Genomic DNA, 27,852 nt, shown 5'->3' with positions numbered 1-27,852 from the left:
CATAGAGTGTAATACAGCTGTGAAAAAATGTACGTTGAAAATAAAATGCTTTGCAATAATGCCCATCACGATCACGAAAACAAATGACGATCACGATCACGAGACTTGATTTTTTTGTCATCACGGATCACGGGCAAAGTCCCATCACGATCACAGAAATGGAAATTTCGGCAATCACGGTCACAGAAAGGTCAAAAAACGCCAATCACGATCACGGTTTTAAACCCTTTGGGGCCCTCTTTAATGTGTACGTGCGAGCGGCGTGTCATCGTCCGACTGAGTCAGTTTGAGCCTCCAGGACTGACTGGCTACACTTCGGTGAGTTCCCTGTGTACTCGGAAAAAAACCCCATCTACAAGACGAGCACCTACAGCTTGAACTGCACCCTTTTAATTCGGATCGAATTATACCCCTTCTGCATTACAGCTTTGATAATTTGATCTATCTGAATACAGCTGCAAAACTTCACAATTCACCGAGGTTTCAGTTTCAGTGTTAGTGACCCATTGAACTTTGGGCTCAGACTGATTCTCTTTTCAGTGCCGTTTGAGTCCCTTGCTATGCCGAGGAGAATGAATAGCCTACTATAGAACATTGATATTTTATGATGCAACGCGCCGTATTGCCGCGTAGAAACTGGCACAGGTATGTGCGTGTCATGATGTAGCCTACGTATTAAACATAATAAAGATTCATGATGGTATACTAAAATGAGTGACAGCGGCCTTTCGATTTTTACAATACCTTTTCGGTTAACGACGACTTTCGTCAGTTTTACTACATAACGTCAAGTTGACTGCCAGACATGGTCATGGAAAGAAGCGGCAATCCTTTCTTAAAACGGTCACAGATAAGTCCGAGAATGTAACTTGAGTCCACAGAGACATGGTGACAAACAACGCCAAATTTATAGCGAAAAGCCCCCAGCACACATAGGCTACACAAACACACACAAGACACACACACAGACGCTGACACACACACACTGACACACACACTTCTTCTTCTTCACACACACACACACACACACACACACAGTGATAGGCCTACTCACACACACACACCATACTGTGACTGACTAGTGGCACGCACACACTGACACACACACACACACACACGCACACACACAGAGGCAGTATTTGCCTTTAGCAAAACATTTGCACAAGAATAGAATATAAGGCATGAAAACAAGCGCAGAACAAGCGAATTTTTCTTCTCAAACGCAGTCATTTGAGTAACTTGAGTCTGTCTTGACGATGTTGCGACCCATCTCGTCATCGGCGCTTTTCCGGAAATGACAGTTCTTTGATCATTATTTTCACGGTTCTATGGGCACAAGTATCGGCTTTTGAGCTGCACCTCTTCTAATACGGGTTTGGCTTGTTCAATCGCCGTATTAAATTAACAGCCTCTGCACTAATCTGAAAATTATTGTTAGATAAGTGAGCCTGTGTGAATCAGGGGAGAAAACTCACTTGACTCTTTTGTCAGAAGATACGAATGTCGGAATGGTAATGCTCCGGAAGTTTTTGCTGTCTCCCGGATTTCCTGGTAAGATATATTGGTACTACATTACAGTGCCCAGTATGTGGAGTTTAGTTTGTTTAGCGTTCATTTATTTATGCAATCTAGAGAAACTTAAAAGGAGATTATCATCTGTAACATATATGGAAATAGCCTACTGGCAAAGTACTTCAGTTGTTGAGTTCTTGTTCTAGTTTCGTTTTCGGATTTCTGAGAAATATATGTTACGGATTTCCGGTACACATTTCCTTGAAATTTCTTCTGTCGAACCGATTACCTTTTCACAAAAGTAACACGTAGATAAACTTGTGGTAAGTGTTTGGCTGTCCGCTTGGCCTGAACAACGCGTGTTAAGATTCGTTATTGAATCAATTATAAGTGTGTGCAGACGGAAGTGTGGATATTCGAAACGTGAGGTTCATATTTTAGATTTTAGACCTAGATGTCAGCAACACAGAGCTCTGCAAAAAATACCTATGTTTTGTGGTGTAATTGACGACGTAAAGATGTTCAGTGCAATAGGGCTTGATTCGTATGTTGTTTCATCAGACATTAGTAAACTGTTCTTGTGTCAGGTTTACCATATGACTGCTGAAGAAGTTTTGCCGAATGTTCAGTCAACATGAAGGTTTCTTGAATAAAAAAAATTACAAAAAAACATGAAGGTTTCTCAAGCTTGAGGGAATGTCCTCTGAGTTTTAGTCGGACTAACTTCACCTTTGGGAATACACCTCAGTTCTGGTTTCTCTGTGTCGTACAATCCATGTAGCTATATTGTCTTTATTGATGAAGTTACAAATAAATGTGACCATTTTGTTACCAATATTTGCATTAAACCTCAAGTATTAAGGTTACCTTAGCATTGCCCATTGGCAAAACGCGAATTGGAGGGTTGCCAGTACGTAGCAGATAGAAATGGTTGAATTTGATCATGTCAGCATCTTGTACCATAATTTCTGTGTTATGAAGGTAACCGACTGGTTCTGGAGTGAGGAGACTGCAGCTGTGTCATCAACATGATGGGGAGCTGTCTGGAGGTGGGGCTGGTCTTCCATCCTTTTGTAGAATCTATGCAAAATGATTCTTAACCAAAAATACATGCTGACTATAGTTCCGTCTGAACAAACTTTCATCTTCTTCTAAACTACAAGCTCTGAGATGAACTAAAGGTGTACGTTGCAAAGCACTGGTATCTTGGAGTAGAATGCGTTATTTAAAAAAGAAAAAAGAGAAATGTTCTGTGTTAAAGAAATAATTAACTTATTGAGAGAATGAAATATTGCTAATTAGAGACGTGGTCTGCATTTGTACACTATACATCTGTTCTTATTCTGAGGTTTAAGCAACAGGGCCTTGCAGTTTTTTGCTAATGGTTTCAAGTTGCAAAGCCACCATGATTATGTAAGTTTAATGGATTCTTGTGTATACTTCCAGAGGGAGAGTAACATGGCGGAGACCTACGCAGGCCTGTCCAGTTCAAAACCTGGCATATCCGTGCAATTTTATGGCTTGCAAATCTTTGCAACACCTCCTCTTGTCATTCCCCAAGAACACTTGCCCTTGACCTGTGAACAGGTTTGCATTCGTTCTGCTCAACACCTCACTGCCAACCTTGGGAAGTTTTTTTCACAGGAGAGCCAAAACAAGATCGGACCTAAATTCATTCCACTCTTCGGCTTGTATGCTGCTGATCACAGTCTGCAGCAGTGGATTCCAGAGGCTCATAATTTTGAGTGCGGCACCAATAACCTGACATTCTACTTCCGAGTGAAAGTCCGCCCAGCTAGAGAAAGCATACCAGAGGGACTGTGTGCTGACTACTTGTTTTGGCAGGTAATGCTCATGGTGTCTTCTTCTCTTCTTCTTCTTCTTCGTTCGTGGGCTGAAACTCCCACGTACACTCGTGTTTTTTGCACGAGTGGAATTTTACGTGTATGACCGTTTTTTACCCCGCCATTTAGGCAGCCATACGCCGTTTTCGGAGGAAGCATGCTGGGTATTTTCGTGTTTCTATAACCCACCGAACTCTGACATGGATTACAGGATCTTTTTCATGCGCACTTGGTTTAGTGTGCTTGCGTGTACACACGGGGGTGTTCGGACACCGAGGAGAGTCTGCACACAAAGTTGACTCTGAGAAATAAATCTCTCGCCGAACGTGGGGACGAACTCACGCTGACAGCGGCCAACTGGATACAAATCCAGCGCGCTACCGACTGAGCTACGTCCCCGCCCCGCTCATGGTGAATTTGTGGGGTTACAGTACAGCGGAACCCACCGTTTAAGACCTCCAAAAATGTGGGGAAATCTGGTCTTGAACAGGAGGGAGTCTTAAAATGGAGGTAAATTTACCGGGGTTATGAACAGATTCTATTTCAGATTTTTATTATTTTTCATCTCCATTCGTTACGTACCGGTAAATTTTCATGGCAATATTTTCTACAGGAAATTTTGGGCGCTAAAGGAGACACAAACTCTTTCATTGCTGTTTTAGGTACTTTTTTTGTTATTTGTACAGTTACAAAATTTGTTCTTCATACCCATTTTTTGTTTTGTTCATACTGTCACTATTTTTGTTGTACACACTGTTTTCACTGTTCATGATACTGTTGTTGTTTTTCAGTGTGCTGAAGATTTCCTGACAGGGAGAGTGTGGTCCCACTTTGACATGGAGAACAAGATTAGAGATGTGAACGAGGTGAACAAGAACGCCCTCTGGGTCTTCATGGCGAGTGGGCGCTACCTACAGGAGAAAGTGGTAGGCTGTCCTTGAAAATGGTGTAACCTGCTTTTACAATTGTTCCCTTTTATTGCCAGAATAGGGCTAAGAAATGGTGGCTTGTCTTGGAGGGGGCATACACTGCATTGCAGAGTTCACCTCCATGCAGGTATGTAGAAACACATAAGAAAAAAACTAAAATCTGTTTGTTGCATTCAGACAATAAAGTTTTATTGAATTGAATACATAGAGTGCGCTGCATGTGCACAAACACAGACGAACACAAGCAGACACACACTCATGCACACAACCACGTATGTACATGTGCAAATTCACACAGTCTTACACACACATTAACACATGCACACATTTCAACCCTTCACCGCCAAACCCTTATCCCCCACTACCACCCCTTACACACAGAGAAAGTGTTTCACCACAGAGGCCCACACTTACCTAGTTCTCAGACACTGTTTAGGCCCGAAAAAAAAAATAGGTGTGGTTACGGTAACATAGCCAAGAAAAATAGGGTAGGTAGGTAGGCAATCACTTTTTTTTTTAACTTTTTTTTCTAATGTGTACAAATTAAACCTACTTGACAGGGAAATAAGTGTGCGACTCGGGCGCTTTCGCTTTCATTGCGTTTTTTCCAATCGGGTTTTTTTTTTGTTTTTTGTTTTTTTTTGACAAATGTAATAAAAAGTTATAGGATCGGCCCCTAAAAATAGGCTAGGTCGGGTTACCGTAACCACACCTATTTTTTTTGTAGGCCTTAGTGTTATCTGGCAGAGCACATCCTGTACTGTTAGTCGCCAAAGATGAGACATTTCTGCGCTTCGATTTAAAGAAAAGCATGCTGAAATTTGGTACCAAAAAAATCTGGTAATCGTCCAAAAAGAGTTTTTTTCAGCGTGCTTTTCTTCAGATCGAAGCACAGAAGTGTCTCATCTTTGGCGACTAACAGTACAGGATGTGCTCTGCCAGATAACACTAAACAGTGACAGTAATGACAAGCCTGAAGATGACACAGAATCAGAATGCAATGTGCTGAATAAGCCAGAAAGTGACAGTGGTGATGATGATCAACAACCAAGCACTAGTACTGGTCATGTTTGCAATCGTGGTGGGACAGGCTAGCATGGTATTGTTTGTTTACAATTGTAAGTGCATGTATAACCTACTGTTCCAAGATGGCCGCTAAGTTGTTACCATAGCAACCACTGCAGGTTTATTAAGAACTATGTCTGTGGCCTACTTGTACAAAATTGTAAATGCATGGGTTGAAAAATAAGAAAGTAATGGCACTTTTAGATTGACTATCCGTGTTTTCATTGAATGCCTGAGGCAACTATATAGGCCAGAAAAACTGCTGCTGTGAGGCAATGTAGTACAAATAGGGTTAACACAACACCTTTATCCATGTACAGGCATCCGGGCCAAGGCTTCTTCAAATGCCCTTGAAGGAAATAACTACCCTACATCGCATCCGCGGCAAGGTGACCCTGATGAACATTCCCCGCCTTCTCCCCAAGAAGATGACAACAGAACTGGAGAAAGAGTACAACATCATTGACCCTCTCATGCGCTTTCTCTCACGTCGCTTCATGCACACGTACATCAAGGATTTCTTTGAGAAGTGGGGCGAGGAGAATCTCACTCGCATCCGCTACAACTTCGTGGAAGGCTTTCTGAGCAAGGTCGTGCCGTACTACCTCCTTGAGTATTTCCCTGCCGAGAAAGTGGAGAACTACCGTGCTCAGAGAGGGGAGAATGGAGGTAGGTCTTAGGGTGTGTGTGCTCATCTGCATGCATAGACACATGCACGCACGCACGCATGGACACACACAAAAACACACATATATACACGCACATGCACACACACACACACACATACACACACACACACACAAACAAGCAACAACAAAAAAAAGCACACACACACACACATATGACATGTGCATATAAATGCAAACACACACGTGACAAAACATATATTTCACTCTAAATTAAAACTTGAATGGTGTTTAATTGTAAATTGCTTGCATTTACGATAAGCCACATTTGCTGCTGTTCATCGAAAATATGTTGAGCTTCTTATCAGACCGTGCGTTTTATTCTTAAAATATAGTTCTTTTTAACTGAAGTTTTGTAGTTGTTACTTTTGGTTGGTCCTGGTTGCTCAAATTGGCTTGCTACTTTGTTTGCAGAGGAATTGGGTCCCCTTCCATCAACGTCGGTGGAACTGGTGATCAAACCCCATCAGGATGGCTGTGTGCCTGGAGTGTACTTCAACAAGGTAATGTCCGTGATTATTTCTTGTATCTGTAGTCTTTGTGCGTTGCATATCACCACTCACACAATCACTCGGATGTACGAGTGTGTACATGATCACATGCATGTACACGCACGCACACACACACACACGCACGCATTTGTACATGTTTTCACATACACACATTTGCACATGTTCACACACACACACACACACACTCACACTCACACACACACACTGTGACACACACTTGCACAAGTACATACACATGTGCACATGTACACACACATTCTTCTAGTTCACACTTAGGTTTGTCTTGAGTGCCAACCATCACAGTAACTCATGTTATCTTTGCTGATGTTTCATTTCAGAGATTCAAGGCCCATCTGAAGGACATCACTGGAGCTGTGATATTAGAAAGTGAGAGCACGAGAGCGGAAAACCAGAAGTGCCGCATTGTTCTGCAAATTCAGCTCGGCCCGCCAATGGTAGGAAAACATTAAAAAACGCACATCGCACATTTATTATGTACACCTTTTTTTTCTTATGGGAGTGAATGGTTTAAACTTTTATTCTGGTATTTTATAAACTGGTATTCACTCATCATACAGAAGAAGTTCAACACTGAAGTGTAACTAATATTTGTCTATTTTGTCAATGAAAAAAACACGTTAGTAAAACTGGTGTGAATCTTCTTTATTTGTGTGTGGCAGGTAGAAATCAGATAAATGACAAATATGATAAATCTGTTACCTGCTGTGTTCTTGTACCTGACCTGGGTTTACATTTCTCAGGAAAAATAGACATTTGTTGTTGTTTTATGGGAGTGATATAATACTTTTGATATATGCAATGAATCAGGATTTCAGATCACAGCATTCATGTGTCTCTTGAAACTAGTTCCAAATGGCAACATGCATGACTTTACTCAAGTTGAGAGCTCTAGCTGTAAATGAGCACAAACCCTGGTAACATTTGCCCTGAATTCTCATGCTGCAGGTTTTGGATTTGCCCAACCAAGCTTCAGCCAAGTCGTTCCTGTCAGTGCTGGAAACGTACTGTCGCCTCAAGTACAACTACTACGAGAGTCTGAACGTTGAGCATCTGGCGGCCCCCAGTCTTCAGGTGTTAAGGGATCTGCACTGCTTTGGCCCCACAGAGTGAGTGAAACCGCAATACTGTTGTACCCCCTTTTAAGAACCCCCAATTTAAGACTTCCTCCCTTTTAAGACCCCCCCCAATTTAAGACTTCCTCCCTTTTAAGACCTTAGTTTTTTGGATTTCCTATTCAGATCCTCTGTAAATTTACCCCCATTTTAAGACTCCCTCCTTTTTAAGACCCGATTTTGTCAGATTGTTGGAGGGCGTATATGGGGGTTTGACTGGACTGCTCTTTCCCTGCACAACTGTCAACTATTCTGTCCATCCTGCACATTCTTATCAAACTTAGTAAGGTGTTTTGAGGAGGTCATGGTTTTATCCAGGCGTGTTTGTGTATTGTTTTTTAACGTCCCTACGACGGATATGGCTATCGGGGACTGATGCGAGTGTGTTTCCTTTCTCAGTTTGTGTGTTGGTGTGTGTGTTGGTGTGTGTGTTCGAGGGTTACTTTGCGCACACTGAGCAGACTTGGTAAGATGATCTATTCAGAGGGTATACGACTACGAGCCCAGATAATGACAATGAATGTGTGTCTATTTGTTTGTCTGTCTGTGTGTGCACATTTGTGTTTGTGCATACCATATTTTTGGGACTATAAGGCGCTTCGTTGTAAAAGGCACAACCCCAACTTTTTAAGTTTAAAATTAGAAAAATCCACACAATAGGCGCTTCCAGTGTATTGGGCGCAAATCAGAGGAAATATACAGAATGGAAATAGTTTTCTCCCTGATGTGCAGTGAGATCAAAGATCCTGCATTCTCAGAGCTGTTTGGCCTTGTGACCTCAGGTCAATGACCAGCTGCCTACCCTAGCTTACAGACATTGACTCTCTGACCCCGGGGTCAATGACATAGTTGCATGATGAGAGAGAACTTTGTCCAGGTCAAAGAAGCAGATACAGTGGTACCTGAGATGAAAGGACACCCTTGGGACCAGCCAGAAGTGTCCTTACATTGGAGGTGGCCTGTCATGACAGGTATATTTTGGTAGGGATAATAGACAAATGGACAACAGAAAGCGTCCTTTTAAGGGAGGTGTCCTCTCATCGGAGGGGCCACACATTGCAGGTACCACTGTACATGCATATCACTAGAGAGGGACTGTGCCCTTTCTTTGTATAGCCATTTGGGTACATCTGTACTCTTCTTTAGCCATACACAAAGGCAGTACCAGTCAATAGGGCACAGGTGTCAAAGTTGAGGAAAAAAGTTGCGGCTTATAGTCCCGAAAGTATGGTACTTGATGTTCTGTGATAGAAATGAATAGGTAGTTTTGACTTCGCAATACAAAGCAACCTGTCTGTGAGGGTCACACATGAAACACTGCAGAGTATTTCCTTCAACAGGGAGGAAGATGCAAGACGTTATGTGCGAGAACTCAAAGAGAATGATGAGCGGCTAGCACAGCGTGAAGCCTTTTACATGCTGTATCAGGACACTGAGGACTTCAACCTTCTGCATGCAACAGTACTGAAGGAGGAAGATGGAAACAAAGAGATCACCACCTACAACATTCACTTCACTGTCAACAAAGCAAATGGCAGCATGGACTTCCAAGTTCAAGTTGGAAGTGAAATGAAGTTGTTTGAAAACAAGCAGGACTTGTGGTATTGCCTGACCACTACCCTCGGTCTTGGTCGACTCATTTTCCCCAAAGGTGAGGGAAGGAAATTATGTAATCCTGTTGACAAATAATGTGCAGAAGTATTACCTGTTGGGAGTTTTTGTTTTGTTTACTTAGCTTTTTTATCCTCACAAATAAGCAAAACAGGAAAGAGTTAAATACAAAATATCACTGTACTGTGCTGTATGTTTTTGTGATGATGTCGAAAAGATAGTAAAGCCACAGAATCAAAAGATTCACCTTCGGGTTACATGTAGAGTGGGACTAAATTTACATTTGAATGTACATGTTTTCATTTTAAAGGACAATACAATTTTTGCTATATTATGTCATTTTATTGACAGGTATACTTAGGCCAAGTTCAGTATATATGTACACTCAGCAGGTGTCTTTCATAATGAGACATCCTCACATTAGACAAGCTTCCACTACCACTTAAGGTGCTTTATGATGCTTTATCTTGAGGTCTGATCTCAAATTTGTGGAAGGCAGGGATGGCCAAATCGTCCACCCGATCGCCAGGGGCGAGTAAATAATCTGCCTGGCTAGTAGAAACCGCCCGGCTGGCCATTGAACATTCTGGTCCAATGCAACACTTTTGGTTGTAATATTGAGTGTCAGAGCCGTATAAACACTGCAGATGCAGCGACTGTGCTATGAACCGGGCCAGCAAAAATTCTGGCGTGCTATTATAACAGTCTTGAAGTTACTCGCCCGGTTGGTGAGTTCAAATGCAAAATTTCCTAGATAAATTTTCATTTAATTAATATACTTACCCGAATCACATACTGCTAATGTGATTCGGAGTAAGAATATGTTATTTAATGCAAAATTTCCTAGATAAATTTTCATTTAATTAATATACTTACCCGAATCACATACTGCTAATGTGATTCGGAGTAAGAATATGTTATTTAATGCAAAATTTCCTAGATAAATTTTCATTTAATTAATATACTTACCCGAATCACATTAGCAGTATGTGATTCGGAGTAAGAATATGTTATTTAATTTGAGATTTGACCATCCCGGGAAGGCTAGCAAGGTTCAACTGTAGTTTCATTAGAGTCAGTTCCTTCAGTTGACGAAGTTTGTTTTCTCGCCAACAGAGGAGAATGTGTGCGGGGCCATGCAGTTTCTGCAAGACGACAGTATGTCAGAGTACTATTACTCCTACGCGGGAGTGGAGAGCGAGAGGACGGGCAAGAGAAGATCTAACGACACGGGCGACCAACCGCTGCTCTACAGAGATGATCAGGTGCCTCAGAGCGTATTGAGTATGATAGGTGAGCTGTGTTCATTACAACTGCATATATTTTGGTTGTATGGCATACCTGATATTCTTACAAATATTTTTGAAGGTAATATGAGGGCTGTGTGTAGGGGCGGATCTAGGAGGGGGGTTCCAGGGGTTCTAGATTTACCCCCCCCTTCACCCCCAAAAAGAGAAGATAAAGAAAGAAAAAAAAGTTCTGTCTGTTGGTGTTACTGGACACGGTGTGATTAGCCTTGCTATCTTCCAGGAGAGGCCTACAATGCACCTAATAAAGTTACATTGTCTTGAGCCTCTGGGCCTCATCACAACCTCGACAGCCCCTGTACCCCGGCCACAATTTTGACACCCCCCCCCCCTCCATTACCCCCTTGATCCTACCCTGGTATGTGAGTGTGTGTACAAGAAAAGGAAATTATGATTGTCAAATCTTTTTTTTAATTCTTTTTCTTGCACTCCTACAGTGACCTTTTCCGTGCATATGAATCTACATCTGTGACAATTTCAGAAACATGGGAATGAAATCAGATAATGAAACAGGATGAGAAGTGTGGAGAAGGTTGACCAACAATCATGAGGGAGGGGGGGGGGGGAGGGGGGGGGACAGCTTATGTCTCGGGAAAGAATGATTCTTTTCCGTTTTCAATTCTGATGAAGCCAAGAAGTAAGTGTCCATATGCACATTCCATTTCTAACATTTCAGCACAGGGCGAGTTCAGTACTGTGTATCGCTTCAAGCAGATGGACCAGGGGCGAGAGGCCATCTTGAAAAAGGTCACCCACAAAAGTGCAGCGGTACATGAGGTGAGCAGCTATTTATGTAATGTGAATTGAATGGGCTGGGAAATTCTCCTCAGACCCGCACATTTTCTTAAGATGAAAAATCATTTTGTAGGAGAAAACTTCTGATAAAAAATATTAAAAACAAGAAATTCCTCCGAGGTAGGAAAAACACCCCCGTTGGTCAAAGGGAAATAACCATTCTCACTGCCACCAACTGAGAAGGTTATTTCCCTTTGACCATTAATATGTCCCTCTATAAGTCCTTGTAGAATCTTAATCCACCAATAACTCCCTAACCGTGTGTTTGACTGGTCCCAATTTTTGTAAGGACCGTCTCAGGAATGTATAGAACCTGTTCACCAAGTTTGGTCACGATCGGTCCGTTCATTCTTGAGATCTATATGCGAACACAAACACACAAACACACAAACACATCGAGCGAAACCTATACACACCCCTATACCGGGGGTGTAAATAAGTGTAGTACAGTTTGTTTCCAATCTGGCCCATGTGCTGTGGTACACTGTCCAGAAATAATGAATTTTCCCGCCAGGTCAGAGGCCTCCCGATACCCAAAATCAATGTTGGCAGAGAGAGGGCTTACCTTCTACAGTGGAACCCCCCTTTTAAGACCTTAAGAAATCTGAGAAAATCAGGCCTTAAAAAGGAGGGAGTCTTAAAAAGGGGGGTAGTCTTAAATTGGGGAGTCTTGAAAGGCCGTTCTACTGTAATCCGCATGGGTGCAACTCTGCCGGCTACATGCCGGCAGCCGGTTTTTGGTTTCATCGGCTGCCGATGTTTTTGTTCCAGGAGAGTTTTTTTTTGGCATTTTAAATACTAAAAAGGCTGGACCCCAACTTTTGCCGGTTTTTGGAATTTTCCAGGTTGCACCCATGAATCCGCCCCCACCAGGGCCCTGGAGGCTCATGAACCCCGGCCAATTTCAGAGTTTTTTCAGGACAGTAGTTCCCCAACCTGATTATTTGAAACTCCAAGTTGTATAATCTAGGGTGTTTTTGTTGTTGTTTTCTGCTACGTTCAAGAACCGTCCAATTCTGAATGTCCTGTTTTCCTAGACCAAATTTTAAATGAATGAAGGGAGGTGATAAGAATACAAAACAAATAAGAATACATTAATTTTGTAAGCTGTTCAGATGCTGTGCTAATGCACAGAGATGTTAAAAGACAGGGCAAAATACTTCCATCAGGGTATTTATTTTATTTTATTTTTAGACGAACACAATATTTCACGAAGGCAAGAACTTCAATGAAAAAATTTGTTTGCAGATCTTTCGCGGAATCACCCAGTCTGTTTTACATGCTATATATGCCATTTATTTTATTGTGATATTTTGTTCAGGCTTACAGGAAAGGGGCAGAACTCCTTTTGAAGCTGCATGAACGAAGCCATTTCTTTGTACGAGTTTATGGCTTCATGATCACCTCCCCTACTCGGATCATCTATGAGTGCATGCCAGACGGCAATGGAAGCCTACTCAAACGTCTGCGTGACAAGAGTTCTCCCCCCCTGAGCTGGCTGCAAGTGGCGTCGGTGCTGAAACAACTTGCTGAGTGCCTGTGCTCTTTGGTAAAATATTTAGTTTATTCGTTTCCTTTTTGCCAGTTTTTGAGTCACTTGAGAAAAAGTGACTCTATGTAATCGGTCAGTGTTAGTCTGTCCGGCCGGCCGTCTGGCCGGCCGGCCGTCCGGCCGGCCGTCCGTAGACACCACCTTAACGTTGGACTTTTCTCGGAAACTATCAAAGCGATCGGGCTCATATTTTGTTTAGTCGTGACCTCCAATGACCTCTACACTTTAACGATGGTTTCGTTGACCTTTGACCTTTTTCAAGGTCACAGGTCAGCGTCAAAGGAAAAATTAGACATTTTATATCTTTGACAAAGTTCATCGGATGTGATTGAAACTTTGTAGGATTATTCTTTACATCAAAGTATTTACATCTGTAGCCTTTTACGAACGTTATCAGAAAAACAAGGGAGATAACTAGCCTTTTCTGTTCGGCAACACACAACTTAACGTTGGGCTTTTCTCGGAAACTATAAAAGTGACCGGGCTCAAATTTTATGTGAACGTGACTCATTGTGTTGTGAATAGCAATTTCTTCCTGTCCATCTGATGCCTCATATAATATTCAGAACTGCGAAAGTGACTCGATCGAGCGTTTGCTCTTCTTGTTACTTTGGGTTTGGGCTTCTTGTGTACATGTATATGTTTTTCAGTGTACTAACAGCTATGCAGACAGCACTGAAAGTTATATACAAAGCAACGATTAATCACAAAAGCAGCAACTTTTAGGAAGAATCCGAGACTAAAATGTAACAAAACTCAGCAGCAGTGATAATTGGAAGCAAGTGGAAAATTAAACACAGGCACATCACTGGAAGTTTTAGTGGTGAGACTATACACTGGCAAAGTTGTCTTTCAATTAATGAAACCTATGGGTTTTATGTAGTTTCAAGGAATTTTGAATGTTTTTTTGTTATGTTGCCGTGTTTCCAGAAAGATGCAGGGATGTTATATGGCAAATTTTGCTGTGCGAAAATTCTGATCTGGAAAGTGAAAGACACAGCGATTACCATCCGACTGGGGGACCCAAGCCAGTCTCTGTTCTGCAATACTCTTGAACTGGTCGACAGTCAGAATGAAAAAAGGTGAGAAGGCGATCAAAGGGACTTGAATTTCTCAGTCTTCAGGAGAAATTCCTCCTTCTTATAACTCCTCTTGGTAGCATGTAGTTTTGTATCAAGTCAGTTGCATAAGTTTCATTCATTATGAAGCAGTAAACAGCAACAAGGCCGTGTGTAAATCATTGACTGTCATCGCTTAATTCAAGAGGCAAGGCAAAGAATATATTCAAGAAACCCCATGGGGGACATGAAAAAAAAAGGGAAAAAAAGAAAGAAATGCAAACTGTTGAAACATACTTATACATAAGCTCATTCCGATGAAATTATTAAAGGATCTGTTCAAATATGTCCTTTCTTTTCAAATGTTGAAACTTGTAAACCCTTTTTCCGCCTTCAGGACTATTTGTCATTCTCACCTCTGGCTAAGGTGGGTACTAATTTGTGATTGTTCTTTGATTTATATTGAGTAATGCTCACAGACATAATGAACGCTTTGAAACTGGAAAGGCAACAAACAGCTGATAAAAAATGGATTTAATTTCAGACTGGCTTGGCTAGCCCCTGAGCGATGGGCAAACAAGGGAGAGAATGCGCCACAGAAAGTGTCAGAACCAACACTGGAGTCGGAGGTATACTCCTTGGGCACAACCTTGTGGGAGATGCTCCATCGTGGGTTGGATCCCAGACAGTGCATACCATCTGCCTTCAAGGTTAGCCACATTTTTAAAAGAATATTTGGTTTTGAGGGTCATATTTATCTCTAGTAATTCCTGGTATTTTTCTGGTGATGTTTTGGTAACACTTGAAATGAAGTGCGCACCTGCTCATGTTGTAGCTTTTATTTATGTACACATTTATTCTATTTCATACTTTGTTCTTGTCCATTGATTTTCTACTTGTACACTGATTTTCTACTTACAATCATCACCAACAGTAAAAAGAACCTCGCGCCCCCTAATTGGCATAGAGGCGCGTCCCCCGGTGTTGGATGGGGGAGCCTTCTCTACTAACTTCTGAGAGAAGGTCGCATCACTCTCGATGCCGTGAACCTAATTAGGATCTTTTTCTTGTTTCTTCTCTATTTCTGCCTCCCCAAAGTCCTTTTACTTTCCTTTTCTCACCCATAAAATTCTTCACTTATTACCCTTGTTAAGTGGTTCTTGTATAGAATATAGTCAATGTTTGTAAAGATTTTAGTCAAGCAGTATGTAAGAAATGTTTAGTCCTTTGTACTGGAAACTTGCATTCTCCCAGTAAGGTCATATATTGTACTACGTTGCAAGCCCCTGGAGCAATTTTTTGATTAGTGCTTTTGTGAACAGGAAACACTTAACAAGTGGCTCTATCCCATCTCCCCCCTTTCCCTCGTCGCGATATAACCTTTGTGGTTGAAAACGACGTTAAACACCAAATAAAGAAAGAAAGAAAGAAAGAAAGTAAAAAGAAAAAACATCTTTTTCCAGCGGACTCAAGACTTTTTTAAACAACACAACAGACTACCAGACCCAAAGTTCGAGGAAGTGACGGCAACTCATGGAGATGTTGCCAGCACACCTGTTGCCGGCAGTCGCACGCAGCAGTGGGTAGACAACCAGCACTTGACCCCAGACCAGGATGGTTTGCAACCCTACATCCAGGGGACTATGGCAGACTCTGGACAGGGTGGGAAATCAAACTCTTGAGAAATCAAACTCTTTCTCTCGTTGGGAAATCAAACTCTTGAGAAATCAAACTCTTTCTCTCGTTGGGAAATCAAACTCTTTCTCTCGTTGGGAAATCAAACTCTTGAGAAATCAAACTTTTTCTCTCGTTGGGAAATCAAACTCTTTCTCTCGTTGGGAAATCAAACTCTTGAGAAATCAAACTTTTTCTCTTGTTGGGAAATCAAACTCTTTCTCTTGTTGAAAAATCAAACTCTTTCTCTCGTTGGGAAAGCAAACTCTTTTTCTCGTTGGGAAATCAAACTCTTTTTCTCGTTGGGAAATCAAACTCTTTCTCTCGTTTGGTTTACTGAGGTTGAAGAAGCGCAATGTTTAGACTGAACACTGGAAAGTTTTAGACACAAGACTCAAAGTTTTTTTATCCTCATAGTATTTAACAAGGATATTTTTATTTATCTGTGGTGTACATGAAAACAAAAACCTTTATATTTTCAACAACCAAGGCAACATGTGAGAAGCATACGTGCATGTTTATCTTACTTGAAAATGGACTTTGGGTCAGTCAGAGCGGAGAAACAAATCACAAAAAAATTAAATGTTTTGCTCAACCTCATCGTCAGTTTGGTAAAGTTTTTTTTTTTTTTTTAACAGGTGAAAAACCTCAAACTTGACATGTTGAGTATGAGCGCTGCTGCGTTGTTCCACCGTGAGAGGGCGGATAAGGGTGTATGCGCAATAAACATGTGCGAAGAAAGTTCATATGCTCTCGTCCGAAAACAGCTGCATCAAAGAAAAAACTTACATTTGCAGTTTATAACCCTGTACCTAGAGAATAGTAATAGAAACGCTATTGTGTTTGCAGCGTAGCTGTTAATATATCTCTCCCTCCCCCTCTCTCTCTCTCTCTCCTAAATTTTACATGTTAAAATGGTGAGATCTTAAAACATGTTTTCTTCTATTGTCCTGTGACAGGGTCAAACTTAGCCTCAGGAGAGACAGGAATGACAGAAGTGAGTGGAGAACCTGCCAGGCCCGAGGAACAGTCCCAACGCGTCAATTCTGTGAAAGAAACGCTGCGTAAGATCCAGGAGAAGGTGGTGAAGCTGATGCATGACTGCTGGCATGAGGACCCACATCAGAGGCCTGTACCTCTTGCACTGATAAAAGCTGCTATTGATGGTATGACTTCTGACTGCTTTACTTATTGACTTTTGCAAGGTTTTTAAATCTGTTAGGGGCTGTTAAAGCATGTACGAACAGTGGCACATGAGAATGTTTGTTCTGCAGATTATTCAAATCTGTACACACACACACACACACACGAACGCAGGCTGGCTGGCTGGCTGGCTGGCTGGCTGGCCAGGACTACTATAAGACGCATCGAGTGCATTTAAATAAAAAGAAAACACACCAGTAACCAGGTTAGGTACGTTTATATCTATAATTAATATTAAATAACATATTCTTACTACAACTCACATAAATAGCATTAACTTCAGTTTGATGCGTAAGACATTGAAGTACTAACCCTGGAAACAGGGGGAGGTAACCCCCAAATCAAAACAAAACCTTGACAACAAGGCCCTGGTAGTTACCTCCCCTCACCGGTAGCCCGCGCATGCGCGGCACATATCACCGGCAAACTCATTCCCTTCTTCAACACCATGCTGTACAGACGTGTTGGTACTTGCTGGGCTTTTCTCCGGTGAGGACGACCTTTTGACCCTGGTTCATCTTGCTAAGCTGTTGGTGAGATCTTTCTTGTTTACAACGTTTGTTTATTGTAACTGTTCACTTGTGAAAATGTCTTTCTCCGTTTCACGGAGTTTGTTTTGGTTTTCACTTGGGCGGGAGAGAGCTGTTGCTCACTCAGACATGTTTTGTCTCTCCCGCTGAGCAGTTATTTTGTTGTTCAAGCCTAGTCTAGTGACTTATCTGTAACGTTTTCTTGTTATAGCTTGTGCCGCCATTTGCATTTGTTGGTAAATGGCGTTGTACTTTGTGCTCCGTCTTACGGAGTCGTACTGTTTACACGGACTTTACTGTAGTGCTGCCAGGCAGGTGACTTTCGTTTTCCCGCCGAGCAGTTATTTTGTTGTTCAAGCTTAGTCTAGTGACTTATCTGTAACGTTTTCCTGTTATAGCTTGTGCCGCCATTTGCTTTTTGTTTTCGTAAATGGTGTTGTACTTCGTGCTCCGTCTTACGGAGTTGTACTTTTAACACGGCGACTTTTACTGTAGTGCTGCCAGGCAGGCGACTTTCGTTTCCCTGCTGAGCAGTGTGTTCTTTTGTTAAGCTTAAGCTAGTGACTTACTCCTTACAGACTTGGTTGAGCTTGCGCCGCCTTTGTTCGTGTTTATGTTAAAGCTTGTTCTCCGTTCACGGAGTTGTAGTTTCAACATGGCGGTCTTTAGCGATAGCTCTGTCGGGCAGGTAACTGTGTTACCTGCTGAGCTGTTTGTTCTGTTGTGTAAGCTTAGGTCTTATGACTTATCTTTTACAGATTATTTTGTCTTTACCTGTGCCGACCTTGGTGTTGGTATTCTGTTTTTTTTACTACATGTCTCCGTCTTGACGGAGTTCTAGTCGTCAACATGGCGGACTTGCGTTGTGACGTGCCGCCATTTGCATTATTTTTTCTGCCGGTTGTTGAACTTTTGGCTCCGAATTCCGGAGTTTTTTGTTGCTTCAACCTAGTGTAGGCAGTGCCCGGTGTTACGGGTGCATGCCGCCATTTGCATTTTAGAATTTTGTAATTATTTTTGCGAAATTTTCTCGTTGTGACTTGAAAAGTAAATCTAAGAAGTCGCGTTCGAAAGATAAGGTTTCTCCGGTGAAACGACCTCTGGTCAATGTTTTCGATCCGGTGAGCAAGGAGTCGTTGCGTGTTTCGATTGATCCTCCTGCTAGCATGCCTGTTTTGTCGCCGCAGGAGAAAGAGACCCAGGCGGTCTCGCGCGATGAATTGTTTGCTCTTTTTTCTACTTTCAAGGATCAAATGAGGGAGATGCTGGCTACTGACAGGGGTGTGTCTTACTCCACCATTCCAGCTTTGCCTCCAGGGGTTGGCAACGCTGCCTCTTTGTCGAGGATTGTTCCTTCTGCTACGTTTACGTCGGCGGACGTTGCTGATCTTCAGCTTTCGGCTTCGGCCGATCAGGTACGTGTTTTTGGAAGTTCGGGGTGTTCCGCACACGAGCGTGCGGTTCATCTCGACGGTTATTCCACCCTTGACGCTGGGGCCGGTACGTCCGGTCCCTCGTACTCGGGTTCAACTGCTTCGGCAAAGGGATTTCCGGCCACAGGATTTCTTTCGAGAGATCGTGGCACTTTCAAATCGTTACCATCGACTTCCGGTTCACAGCCTACGGGGGTTCCGGTCGTTGGTGGTAACGGCAATCCGTTTCCTGCCTTCACTTCCGCTCAGGCGGTTGCGGACGGTGGGGGACAGGTTGGGTCAGCTTCCGGGTAAAGCACAGGTGTGTTCCGGTCGCCTTCCCTTCCGGATTGCCAGCTACCGCTGGTTCCGGTCCGCCGGTTCCGGGGTAGACTTTTGGAAGTTTGGGGCACTCAGCACACGAGCGTGTTGTTTGTCTCGACGGTTATTCCACCCTTGACGCTGGGGCCGGTACGTCCGGTCCCTCGTACTCGGGTTCAACTGCTTCGGCAAAGGGGTTTCCGGCCACAGGGTTTCTTTCGGGAGATCGTGGCACTTTTAAATCGTTACCATTGACTTCCGGTTCACAGCCTACGGGGGTTCCGGTCGTTGGTGGTAACGGCAATCCGTTTCCTGCCTACGCTTCCGCTCAGGCGGTTGTGTACGGTGGGGGACAGGATGGGTCAGCTTCCGGGCGAAGCACAGGTGTGTTTCCGGTCGCCTTCCCTTCCGGATTGCCAGCTACCTCTGGTTCCGGGCAATGGTAGCAGCTCGGCTTTGCCGGTCCTCCTTGGTGTGGTTACACAGGGTTCCGGTACGGCGAGTTCATCAGTTCCGTTGCGGGGCAATGATGGTTCCGGTCATGATCGGGCTTCATCGGACATCTTTGTTGATGCTGTGGATGTTGACGAGGATTGTGATGTCTCTTCCGAGGCGGAACACGACTTTCGAGTTGAGAGGAGGTTCTTACGCGCGCTGTATGCCGCCGCTGAGGTTACCTCTTGATGCTCCGCAGAAGGGGTAACAACTTCGTCTTCTCGTTTAGCGGCACCACCTTTCGCATTTGGCGATTTCCAGGGTGACAATGAGACTAGCGTTCACTTCCGGTTTCGGGAGTCGCCCTCTGTAGCCTATGAGATGGCTACGGTGTTGAGTTCCGGTGCTGTTAGCATCGTTTCTCTGTTCACTGCTCATGGGGATACGTCGGAGTCTGTTCAGCCATGGCTGGCCTCTCCGAGCAATTGTTCTCGCACGTCGTCTTTCATGCTTTGTATTCAAAGCTGAACGGGAAGCCCAATCTTTTTATTGATTCTTTTGCACTTCCGAGTTCCCCGCTTCAGGTCACTCCTGCGTTGGGGGACAATCATTTACGGCTTCGGCCAACGATGGTTCTGGGAACAAGAACTCTTTGCCAAGTAGGCTTACAATGTCAACCCTTTGGCAGTGATGCCATGTATCTTACTTCCTGTTCTGCTGCGGCTGTTTAGGATAGTAAGGCTTTTTACGTGATGGCATCTATGAGTACTGCTTGTGTTGGTCCCCGCGGCTGACTTTTAGCCTTTCAGCGGTTCAGACGCGTTCTGGGTTTTCGGCCATATTCAGGGTGTTTCTTGATTGGCGGCGAAAATTATTCTGGATTTTTCTTAAGGATGCTCCTCTGTTCATGACACTCAAGGCTTCGGCCATTGTTTAGGATCTTTCTGGTCTTTTCCTGCTGCTCTCAGGATGACTGCGAATCTGATCAGCTTTCTGATTACGTTAGATTCGGTTTACAGACTTTCTTTCGAGTGTGAGAAGGTCATTCACGACAGCTGTCGGTTTTTGAGCGTTCATCGTTTTTGTCCTCTTGAGGAGGTTGTTCGGACTTTCTTTTGACTTCCTCTGTTTTGACAAGAAGTGTCTGAAGTCGGTTTGGGGGCAACATGACGGCCGGTTTCGGCGACTTTGTCTTACCTACGGGTAGCGACGGTCCAGTTCATAGTCTTAGTCATTCATTGGTGCTTTCTGCCACGACCCGCGAAGTTATGAGTGCTTGTCTTTGCTAGACTTGGACTCTTAACGCAAGAAGTTTTACTGCGTCTTTCGCTCGGTCTTGTTTGGGTAGTTACTCAAGCAGGTCATGCACCAGTGTTAGCCTACTTTTGGCTACCCGTTTGGATCATGTTGGGTTCACAACTTGGTTCATTAGAGGGTGAGTGTTCTGGTAGTTTGGGTACTTCAGGAACACGTATGCTCGTTCTTGAGATTTTCTCATCGATGAGGGCTTGATATCTTTTCTCAGGTATCACTTGTTTTCGGAAGGAGATCGGTCACGAACTGACGTCATCTCCTAGGCCTGGCGGGCTTCACGCCCTCCCAGGGTGTAACATAGCGACATTTGTTCCATGTTCGGCACTTCAGCAAGCTCCCACTTTATGCTTGCTTCCTTTCTTGTCGATTATTTCATAGCTTCTTGCTAGTGAGAATTGAGTTAGGCTTTTGCCGTTTTTCGATTAGGGTCGCTTTGATTTAGATGAGCAATCTCGGTTCATCTCTTGATGAGAGGTTGCATTCTCGCCGACCTGCAAATTGTTGCCTTTGTTTTCGGCTTTAAGTCATTCGACTCTTTTGTGGGAGAGTCTAGTAAGGTCACATGTTTTCCGACATTTGTCTTGCTCGATCCTTCGAACAAGGGGCAAGTTATTGTCTCTGGTTCATTGCGAACTTTTAGCGTTTCCTCTTGGACTATGGTGCTGTGGTTTACTCAAGCCATAATCTTTTAGTGTTTCACTCCGTGGAGGGTGTTTCACTCGTGGTCTTTTGGAACTCCTTGTTCTCTTCAAGGGGAGACGCAAAGGTTCGTTTTTTTATTACTCGCTCGCCTCGGAGGACTTATCTGGTTGTCTTCCGATCTTGCACGGCTCTCTTTTGAGTTAAGAGCTTTCTTTCTGGTCTAGCTGTTTGTCAGAGATTGTTCTCTCTTTTCGTCAGTCACGACCAAGACAGCGTATTTTAGGCCTTTTTTTACCTAGCTTAGGTCTCAACAGGCTTTACGTAAAAGGGGTTATTTATTTAAGTTGATCTTTTCTGGTGCTTTCTTTTGCATTCATTAACTTTCTATGAGTGCAAATAAAGGGGGGGGGGGGGGCAGTCAGCCCTTCCTCCAGCACCTGCATTAGTGCAAGCTCTAGATTCTGGGCTTCAGCTTTAGCATTCTCCAGTTCAGGAGGATGTTAAGACTTTCCACGAACTGTTGTTATCGTAGGAAGTCTATTTTTTGTTATTCTGGAGGAACGTCGTCAGGTCTGGACAAGACTTTTCTCTTTCTACGCCCTGCGTGGTAAGGGCCCTGCGTCCAAGCTTTTGTCTTTTGAAAATTAATTCCAACTTGGGATTTCTTTTTGTTTTTTAAGCTCTTTTTTAAGAGCCATAGATGTTGAGACATGCTAGCCTTTCTTTATAGGAAGGCTCTCAGACTCCTTTTTGTCGGTGTTCTCTTCCCCTTAAGGGGGTAGCGTTTTACATACTTCTGGGTCTCGCTCAAGGTATTGGGTATTTGACATACTTGTCTTGCATGGCTCCTTTTGGTTCTTGCGTTTCGACGGATAGAATCAAATTATTGCTAGGCAGCCCTGACTAGATGGGCTTTTACACTCATTAACAGGCTTATGAGTGCGGCAGTCTAATGGGGGGGGGGAGCTTTCTTTCTTCCTCTGGGTTGTCTAGAATTCATGGGGTCTGAGCTTGGACCCTTTATCCGGTGGTTCTGCTGCCGGACAATTCTCGTATGGCACCTCAGTGGTGTTTGGACGTCATGTTTAGACGTCTTTCTTTACTACTTTTGTGCGGGTTTTAGTACCCACTGCAATGGTAGTAGTTGCTTACCAGTTTTGGTTGAAGCAGGCCGGTTTCTTAACATGGTAAGTGAGTTTCCCGCCACCTTATGTAGCAATCTGCTATTTATGTGAGTTGTAGTAAGAACATATGGCCACTAGTTCCCAATTCCAGTGGGGGAGCTTGTTTATTTTATCTTGTCAGCGAGCCGCGCGGTGATAAATCCCAGCCGCGTAAACATTGCAGCCAAGGCAAGAAGAAGGGGGAAACTCGGGGACTTTTTCTACATTTATGAAGGGTAGGGGGAAGCAGACGACAAAATGTACGCCATCTTGTTATTCAGTTGCCAGGTTGGAAACCTAAAAGTTTGGACTCGATTTGCTTGTTTTTTCATTATATTGATATGTACAATTATTCATATTGCAAAATATAACATACTACAATCCCTTCAAGCTAAAAATGTAGTGTAAAACTGAAGGAACTTGTACTACAGCACTACAAACACAAATTCAGTATAGTTAGAGAGTATTTTACCTGCGTTTGGATTATGATGTTGTTGTTGCAACATTTAAAGCGTGTTCGATGTTTCTGACGGAATCATAAGCGTTTGAAAACAAAAAAGCCTCGGTTTACCAAACCTTTGAGAAAAATGGCTTAGAAAACGAGGATAGTGTATTTTTTGCAAATTTACTGAGACTATTTCTTTACGACAACGACCGGTATCGGACATTCGCTTTGAGGCAAACAAATTCACTCGTTGCCGCCAACTTCATTCAGACCCAATTCCAAAGGAGATAGTGAAACCTGCGAAGATCACAAAGCAGTCTAAATTGCAGACCAACGTGATGCGTACAATGATTAGCAAACTGTTGCTCTTTGAGGTTAAAATTAACTTCTGGAAACAACCAACCCAGTAACCCTTTTGCGTTTTGTAGGAATATTGTAGTTACGGGATTATGGAGATGTGTTTTAAAGAGGGTCTCATCGCAGGTTTCACAGTGACTTTGATCGGTATCTGATTCTGAGCTGCATGGCTTTCCACCCTCCTCAGCCAAGCTAGTGTGCATAGGCACACGCAACACACACCACTTCGTAACACACTTCGCGGCTGTATAAAAGTGCATATATTTGCCTGGAGTAAATGAATTACCAAACATCACAAAAAACAAGTTTAGAAACGCTGCTAGCATGAGCAGGTTCTAGAGGGTTAAGTTCTAAGTTCTGCAGTAGTAAGTCGCCAAACAAAGAGTTTTAAGCTGGGGGGGGGGGGGGGGGGGGGGGGGATGTTACACTGGTACGAAACCTGTGAGTGTATGAGTAAAGACCAGCGCACAGACAACATAATATTAATGAATTCGATTTTATTTCAATTAAAAAAAAGTCTTAAGATCAGGGGCCTGTTAGATTTTAACCCATCTTGTTTCTGCCAAGGCCTAGTGTAACAGACACAGCGCGCCGACGGTCCGGTCGGTGGGGGGTGGGGGCTTGCCGCTATCGGGTTGTCCAAGACGCATGCCGCGAAAAGATTCCAGGCCCCGATAAGAGTAACAGACCACTTTGTTTACAATAGTGAATTTGGCTCCTCAAGAAGAAGTTATCGCCATATGATGTTATTTAATCGAAAATGTCTTAATAAATTTTCATTTAATTAATATACTTACCAACTCACATAGTTAATGCCCTCCCATCCTACCCCGCAATCGTTTTTTTTGTTGAAGGTGGTGTTTCATTGGGAATGAGTTTGCCGGTGATATGTGCCGCGCATGCGCGGGCTACCGGTGAGGGGAGGTAACTACTAGGGCCTTGTTGTCAAGGTTTTGTTTTGATTTGGGGGTTACCTCCCCCTGTTTCCAGGGTTAGTACTTCAATGTCTTACGCATCAAACTGAAGTTAATGCTATTTATGTGAGTTGGTGAATATATTAATTTATTCAGAAATTTTCGATTTTGGCACGTTACTGCCTTCTTCAGATCTATTTTATTACTGCAACTAGTGCATGTAATTTTAAACTGTACATGTGGCTGTAAGTAACACAGTGTGTACATGTACTTGCAGTTGAAGAGCTGGCATACAGGATGGAAACATCCTCTCCTCTTTGGCACCTTCAGCTCCTGATTCAGACCGCCCTGGCAACCAACAATGTTCAAGACGAGGAGGCGGCAAAGCTACTGCAGCAGCAACTGCAGCAGCAACTGCAGAGGGCACAAGGTTGTACAAGTTTCTAATTTTAAATGACATGTTTAACATCAAAGGCTACATTTGACGTGTCTTTTAAAGTAGCTCAGATGATGATTTTGCATTTAAGTTTGCAATATGGTTACATGTTGAAGGGGTTGTGATGTTGCATGTTGTTATATATTAATTGTGTTAAATTCAATCAATCAATCAATCAATGAGTCTTATATCGCGCATATTCCGTGGGTACAGTTCTAGGCGCTCTGCAGTGATGCCGTGTGAGATGAAATTTTATACGGCCAGTAGATTGCAGCCATTTCGGCGCATATTTACCTTTCACGGCCTATTATTCCAAGTCACACGGGTATAGGTAGACAATTATTAACTGTGCCTAAGCAATTTTGCCAGGAAAGACCCTTTTGTCAATCGTGGGATCTTTAACGTGCACACCCAATTGCTAACCAGCCACAGATTAAATTTCTCCATTCAGATAGCAAAGGATTGTATGGTATGGCATTGCATTTTGTTGTATTGTGTTCCATGGTCAGGGTTCGTACAGGTCATGGAAAACCTGGAAAGTCATGGAATTTGATTTTTAATTTTCCAGGCCTGGAAAGTCATGGAATTTCAATTCAAGTCATGGAAAGTCATGGAATTTAACAAAAATAAGAAAGAAAAAAATTAACCTTTAGCACGCCAGCGGTTATTTCGTCGCCCAGCCATTCCCCCCCCCCCCCCCCCTTTGCCAGCCAGCAGCGATTTGCGTCGCCAGCACAAGGCTTGTTCGTATGACCAACTTCTCTTTCGTATTTGCATACGAGAATAACGGTGTTTTTAACGGCACTTGAGCCAAAGCGAGGCTCACTTCCTTCCGTTATCTCGTGTCGTCTGCGCTGCATTTGAGTCGGTTTTGTCGAAATTTTCTTTTCTTTTTGCATCGATAAAGTACTTTAGCGCTTCGACAAGCAAGATGGAGGATGATGAGTTTGAAACTTTCTTTCGAGTTGTTTCTTGACAACAAAAAGTATGCGGAATTGGAACGAATTACCAAGGAAGATCTTCGCAATGAACTGTGTATCACGGTGAAAAAAATGACAGTTCGTCAAGTCACAGTGACGGTTACGAAACGGAATTTACGAAAGTGCAGATGGATACAAACAGTGGCTGGTCCAGTTTAGTGAAATGACAGGACCAGCAAACATTACCGATAATCTGACTGCGTAGCAAATGCTTGACGTGCTTGTCGAAGAGAGCGTAGAAACTGACTCAAATTCAGTGCAAAGCAAGCCAGTGTCAAAACTGGCAATGACAAGACGTAAAAAGTTTGCGTGTTCGTAAATGGCGACCTGTGGATCTAGTCATGGAAAATGTTATTGAGGCTCATGGAAAGTCATGGAATTTTGTTTCTAAAAACCAGTGGGGACCCTGCATGGTATAGTATTGTATTGTACCGCATCAAGTTACATCCTGTCCTCTTGAGCGTATTGAATTGCCAACCAGGACTGATTCCATACTACATGTACCCATCATAAAAAAATAGGTTTAAGTGCAGATTTTTTAGATGAGGCCGTTTATAGTAAAACCAGTTATATGACAGGAAGGGTCATCCTTTCCCCTATATTATTCAGCAAACAGATTGATTTTACATAAGGGAGTGTCTATACAGTGAAACCTACAACATTGACACCCCAAAATCAAATTCTGAAAAGCAAGGTTCCCGTGTAAAAATCAACAACAAATTAGAAAAGATGCAACGGAACAAGTTTTGCATGTCACTGGAAAGAACAATCTTCTTCTTCTTCAGCGTGTGAGCTCGTTTGCTCATTTGGGTTCCCCAAACTATACTCTGAGAGCATAGTCAGCTTCACTCCGCTTTCGTTGAGTAGGCATGCTGGGTATTTTTGTGTTTCCATAACCCACCGAACTCTGACATGGATTACAGGATCTTTTCCGTGCGCACTTGGTCTTGTGCTTGCGTGTACACACGAAGGGGGTTAAGTCACTAGCAGGTCTGCACATAAGTTGACCTGGGAGATGGGAAAAATCGCCACTCTTTACCCACCAGGCGGCAGCGACCGGGATTCGAACTCACGACCTCCCGATTAGGAGGCCGACGTCTGACCACCACGCCACTGCGGCCGTCTCGAAAGAACAATCATGTTTGTATCAAAAACAATCAGTTTTGTTCACCTATGTTGTCTAACAATGACATTATGGCATGCTGAACGTGGTAGGTGTCATTCCTCTCAGAAGCCATTAATGGAGGGTTTTGTAGCCGTTGTAGCGGTTAATAAGACCAAAAAATGGGACATTTTAGTAACAGCTCAATGCATTGCACTCAAACTTTTGGTGATTTGGAGTAACACATATTGTAAAATCAGGATGACTTATTCTCAAGAATGACACTGATAAGTTATATCAATAAAACACCTTACCATTCTAAAATACCCCAAAATCAATTTTGTCAGGGGTTGGGAATATAGAATGGCAGGGCACCACCCACCCTCTCAGAATGCAATGTTGTGCTAAGCTCACTGGAAAATTGCATGGTAAAAGTTCTGAAGAATCAAAGAAAATTGTATAACTGAGTTCAGGTCAAATGTAGTTGTACGGCCCTTCCGTGTTTCTTAATTACTGTCTGATGTTGATTCTGAATCTGTCCCTTTCTCTTGCACAAGAAAACTCAAAGCAATAGAAAGTCAGTTCAGCTAGAGTGAGATTGTTGAGTGAGATCTTTTCAGCTGTAAGTTTATGCACATTTTATTCACGAGGTGAAGGGAGTGTTTGGCTGCATGCAGTAATTGTGAAAGTGGTCCCTGGTTCAATCCCGTCTGGGTTCGGCTGTTACGTCTTATTCACTGGATTCGCTTCAATAATTATTTTGGTCAAAATTATCTGGTATTATTACCAATTCAGTGCCCCATATGGCTTTTTGACCAATCAGGACGGATTCTAGGTGACCCTCTAAATGTTATAACGTTCAGGCAGGGACCCTTTTTGTTTATCAAGCTAAAAATTAACAAGACAAAGTAAAAATTTAA

General features: G+C 43.0%; 1 protein-coding gene across 3 annotated transcripts in view; it reads left to right on the top strand.

Moving 5' to 3' along the window:
* Positions 1–1,754: 1,754 nt before the first annotated feature.
* The window catches only part of LOC138948730 (tyrosine-protein kinase JAK2-like), a 43,368-nt gene continuing 17,270 nt past the window's right edge, over positions 1,755–27,852 (top strand). For 2 of the 3 annotated variants that reach the window (XM_070320353.1, XM_070320337.1), the window contains exons 1-17: positions 1,755–1,835; positions 2,494–2,561; positions 2,959–3,357; positions 4,148–4,282; positions 5,671–6,019; positions 6,451–6,539; positions 6,887–7,003; positions 7,515–7,675; positions 9,022–9,332; positions 10,409–10,585; positions 11,276–11,376; positions 12,716–12,943; positions 13,877–14,028; positions 14,549–14,714; positions 15,468–15,666; positions 16,638–16,844; positions 24,692–24,844. In XM_070320353.1, coding sequence (XP_070176454.1) covers positions 2,541–2,561; positions 2,959–3,357; positions 4,148–4,282; positions 5,671–6,019; positions 6,451–6,539; positions 6,887–7,003; positions 7,515–7,675; positions 9,022–9,332; positions 10,409–10,585; positions 11,276–11,376; positions 12,716–12,943; positions 13,877–14,028; positions 14,549–14,714; positions 15,468–15,666; positions 16,638–16,844; positions 24,692–24,844 — 2,965 coding nt within the window. In that variant the 5' untranslated portion in view covers positions 1,755–1,835; positions 2,494–2,540. Of the gene's footprint in view, positions 1,936–2,493; positions 2,562–2,958; positions 3,358–4,147; positions 4,283–5,670; positions 6,020–6,450; positions 6,540–6,886; positions 7,004–7,514; positions 7,676–9,021; positions 9,333–10,408; positions 10,586–11,275; positions 11,377–12,715; positions 12,944–13,876; positions 14,029–14,548; positions 14,715–15,467; positions 15,667–16,637; positions 16,845–24,691; positions 24,845–27,852 lie in introns of all 3 variants that reach the window. The other variant, XM_070320345.1, reaches the window with a different exon arrangement.

The sequence above is a fragment of the Littorina saxatilis genome, linkage group LG1 (assembly GCF_037325665.1).
Source record: "Littorina saxatilis isolate snail1 linkage group LG1, US_GU_Lsax_2.0, whole genome shotgun sequence".
In the NCBI taxonomy this organism is placed as follows: domain Eukaryota; kingdom Metazoa; phylum Mollusca; class Gastropoda; order Littorinimorpha; family Littorinidae; genus Littorina; species Littorina saxatilis.
Note: the sequence above shows the minus strand (reverse complement) of the source record. Positions and strands in the feature narration are given on the sequence as shown.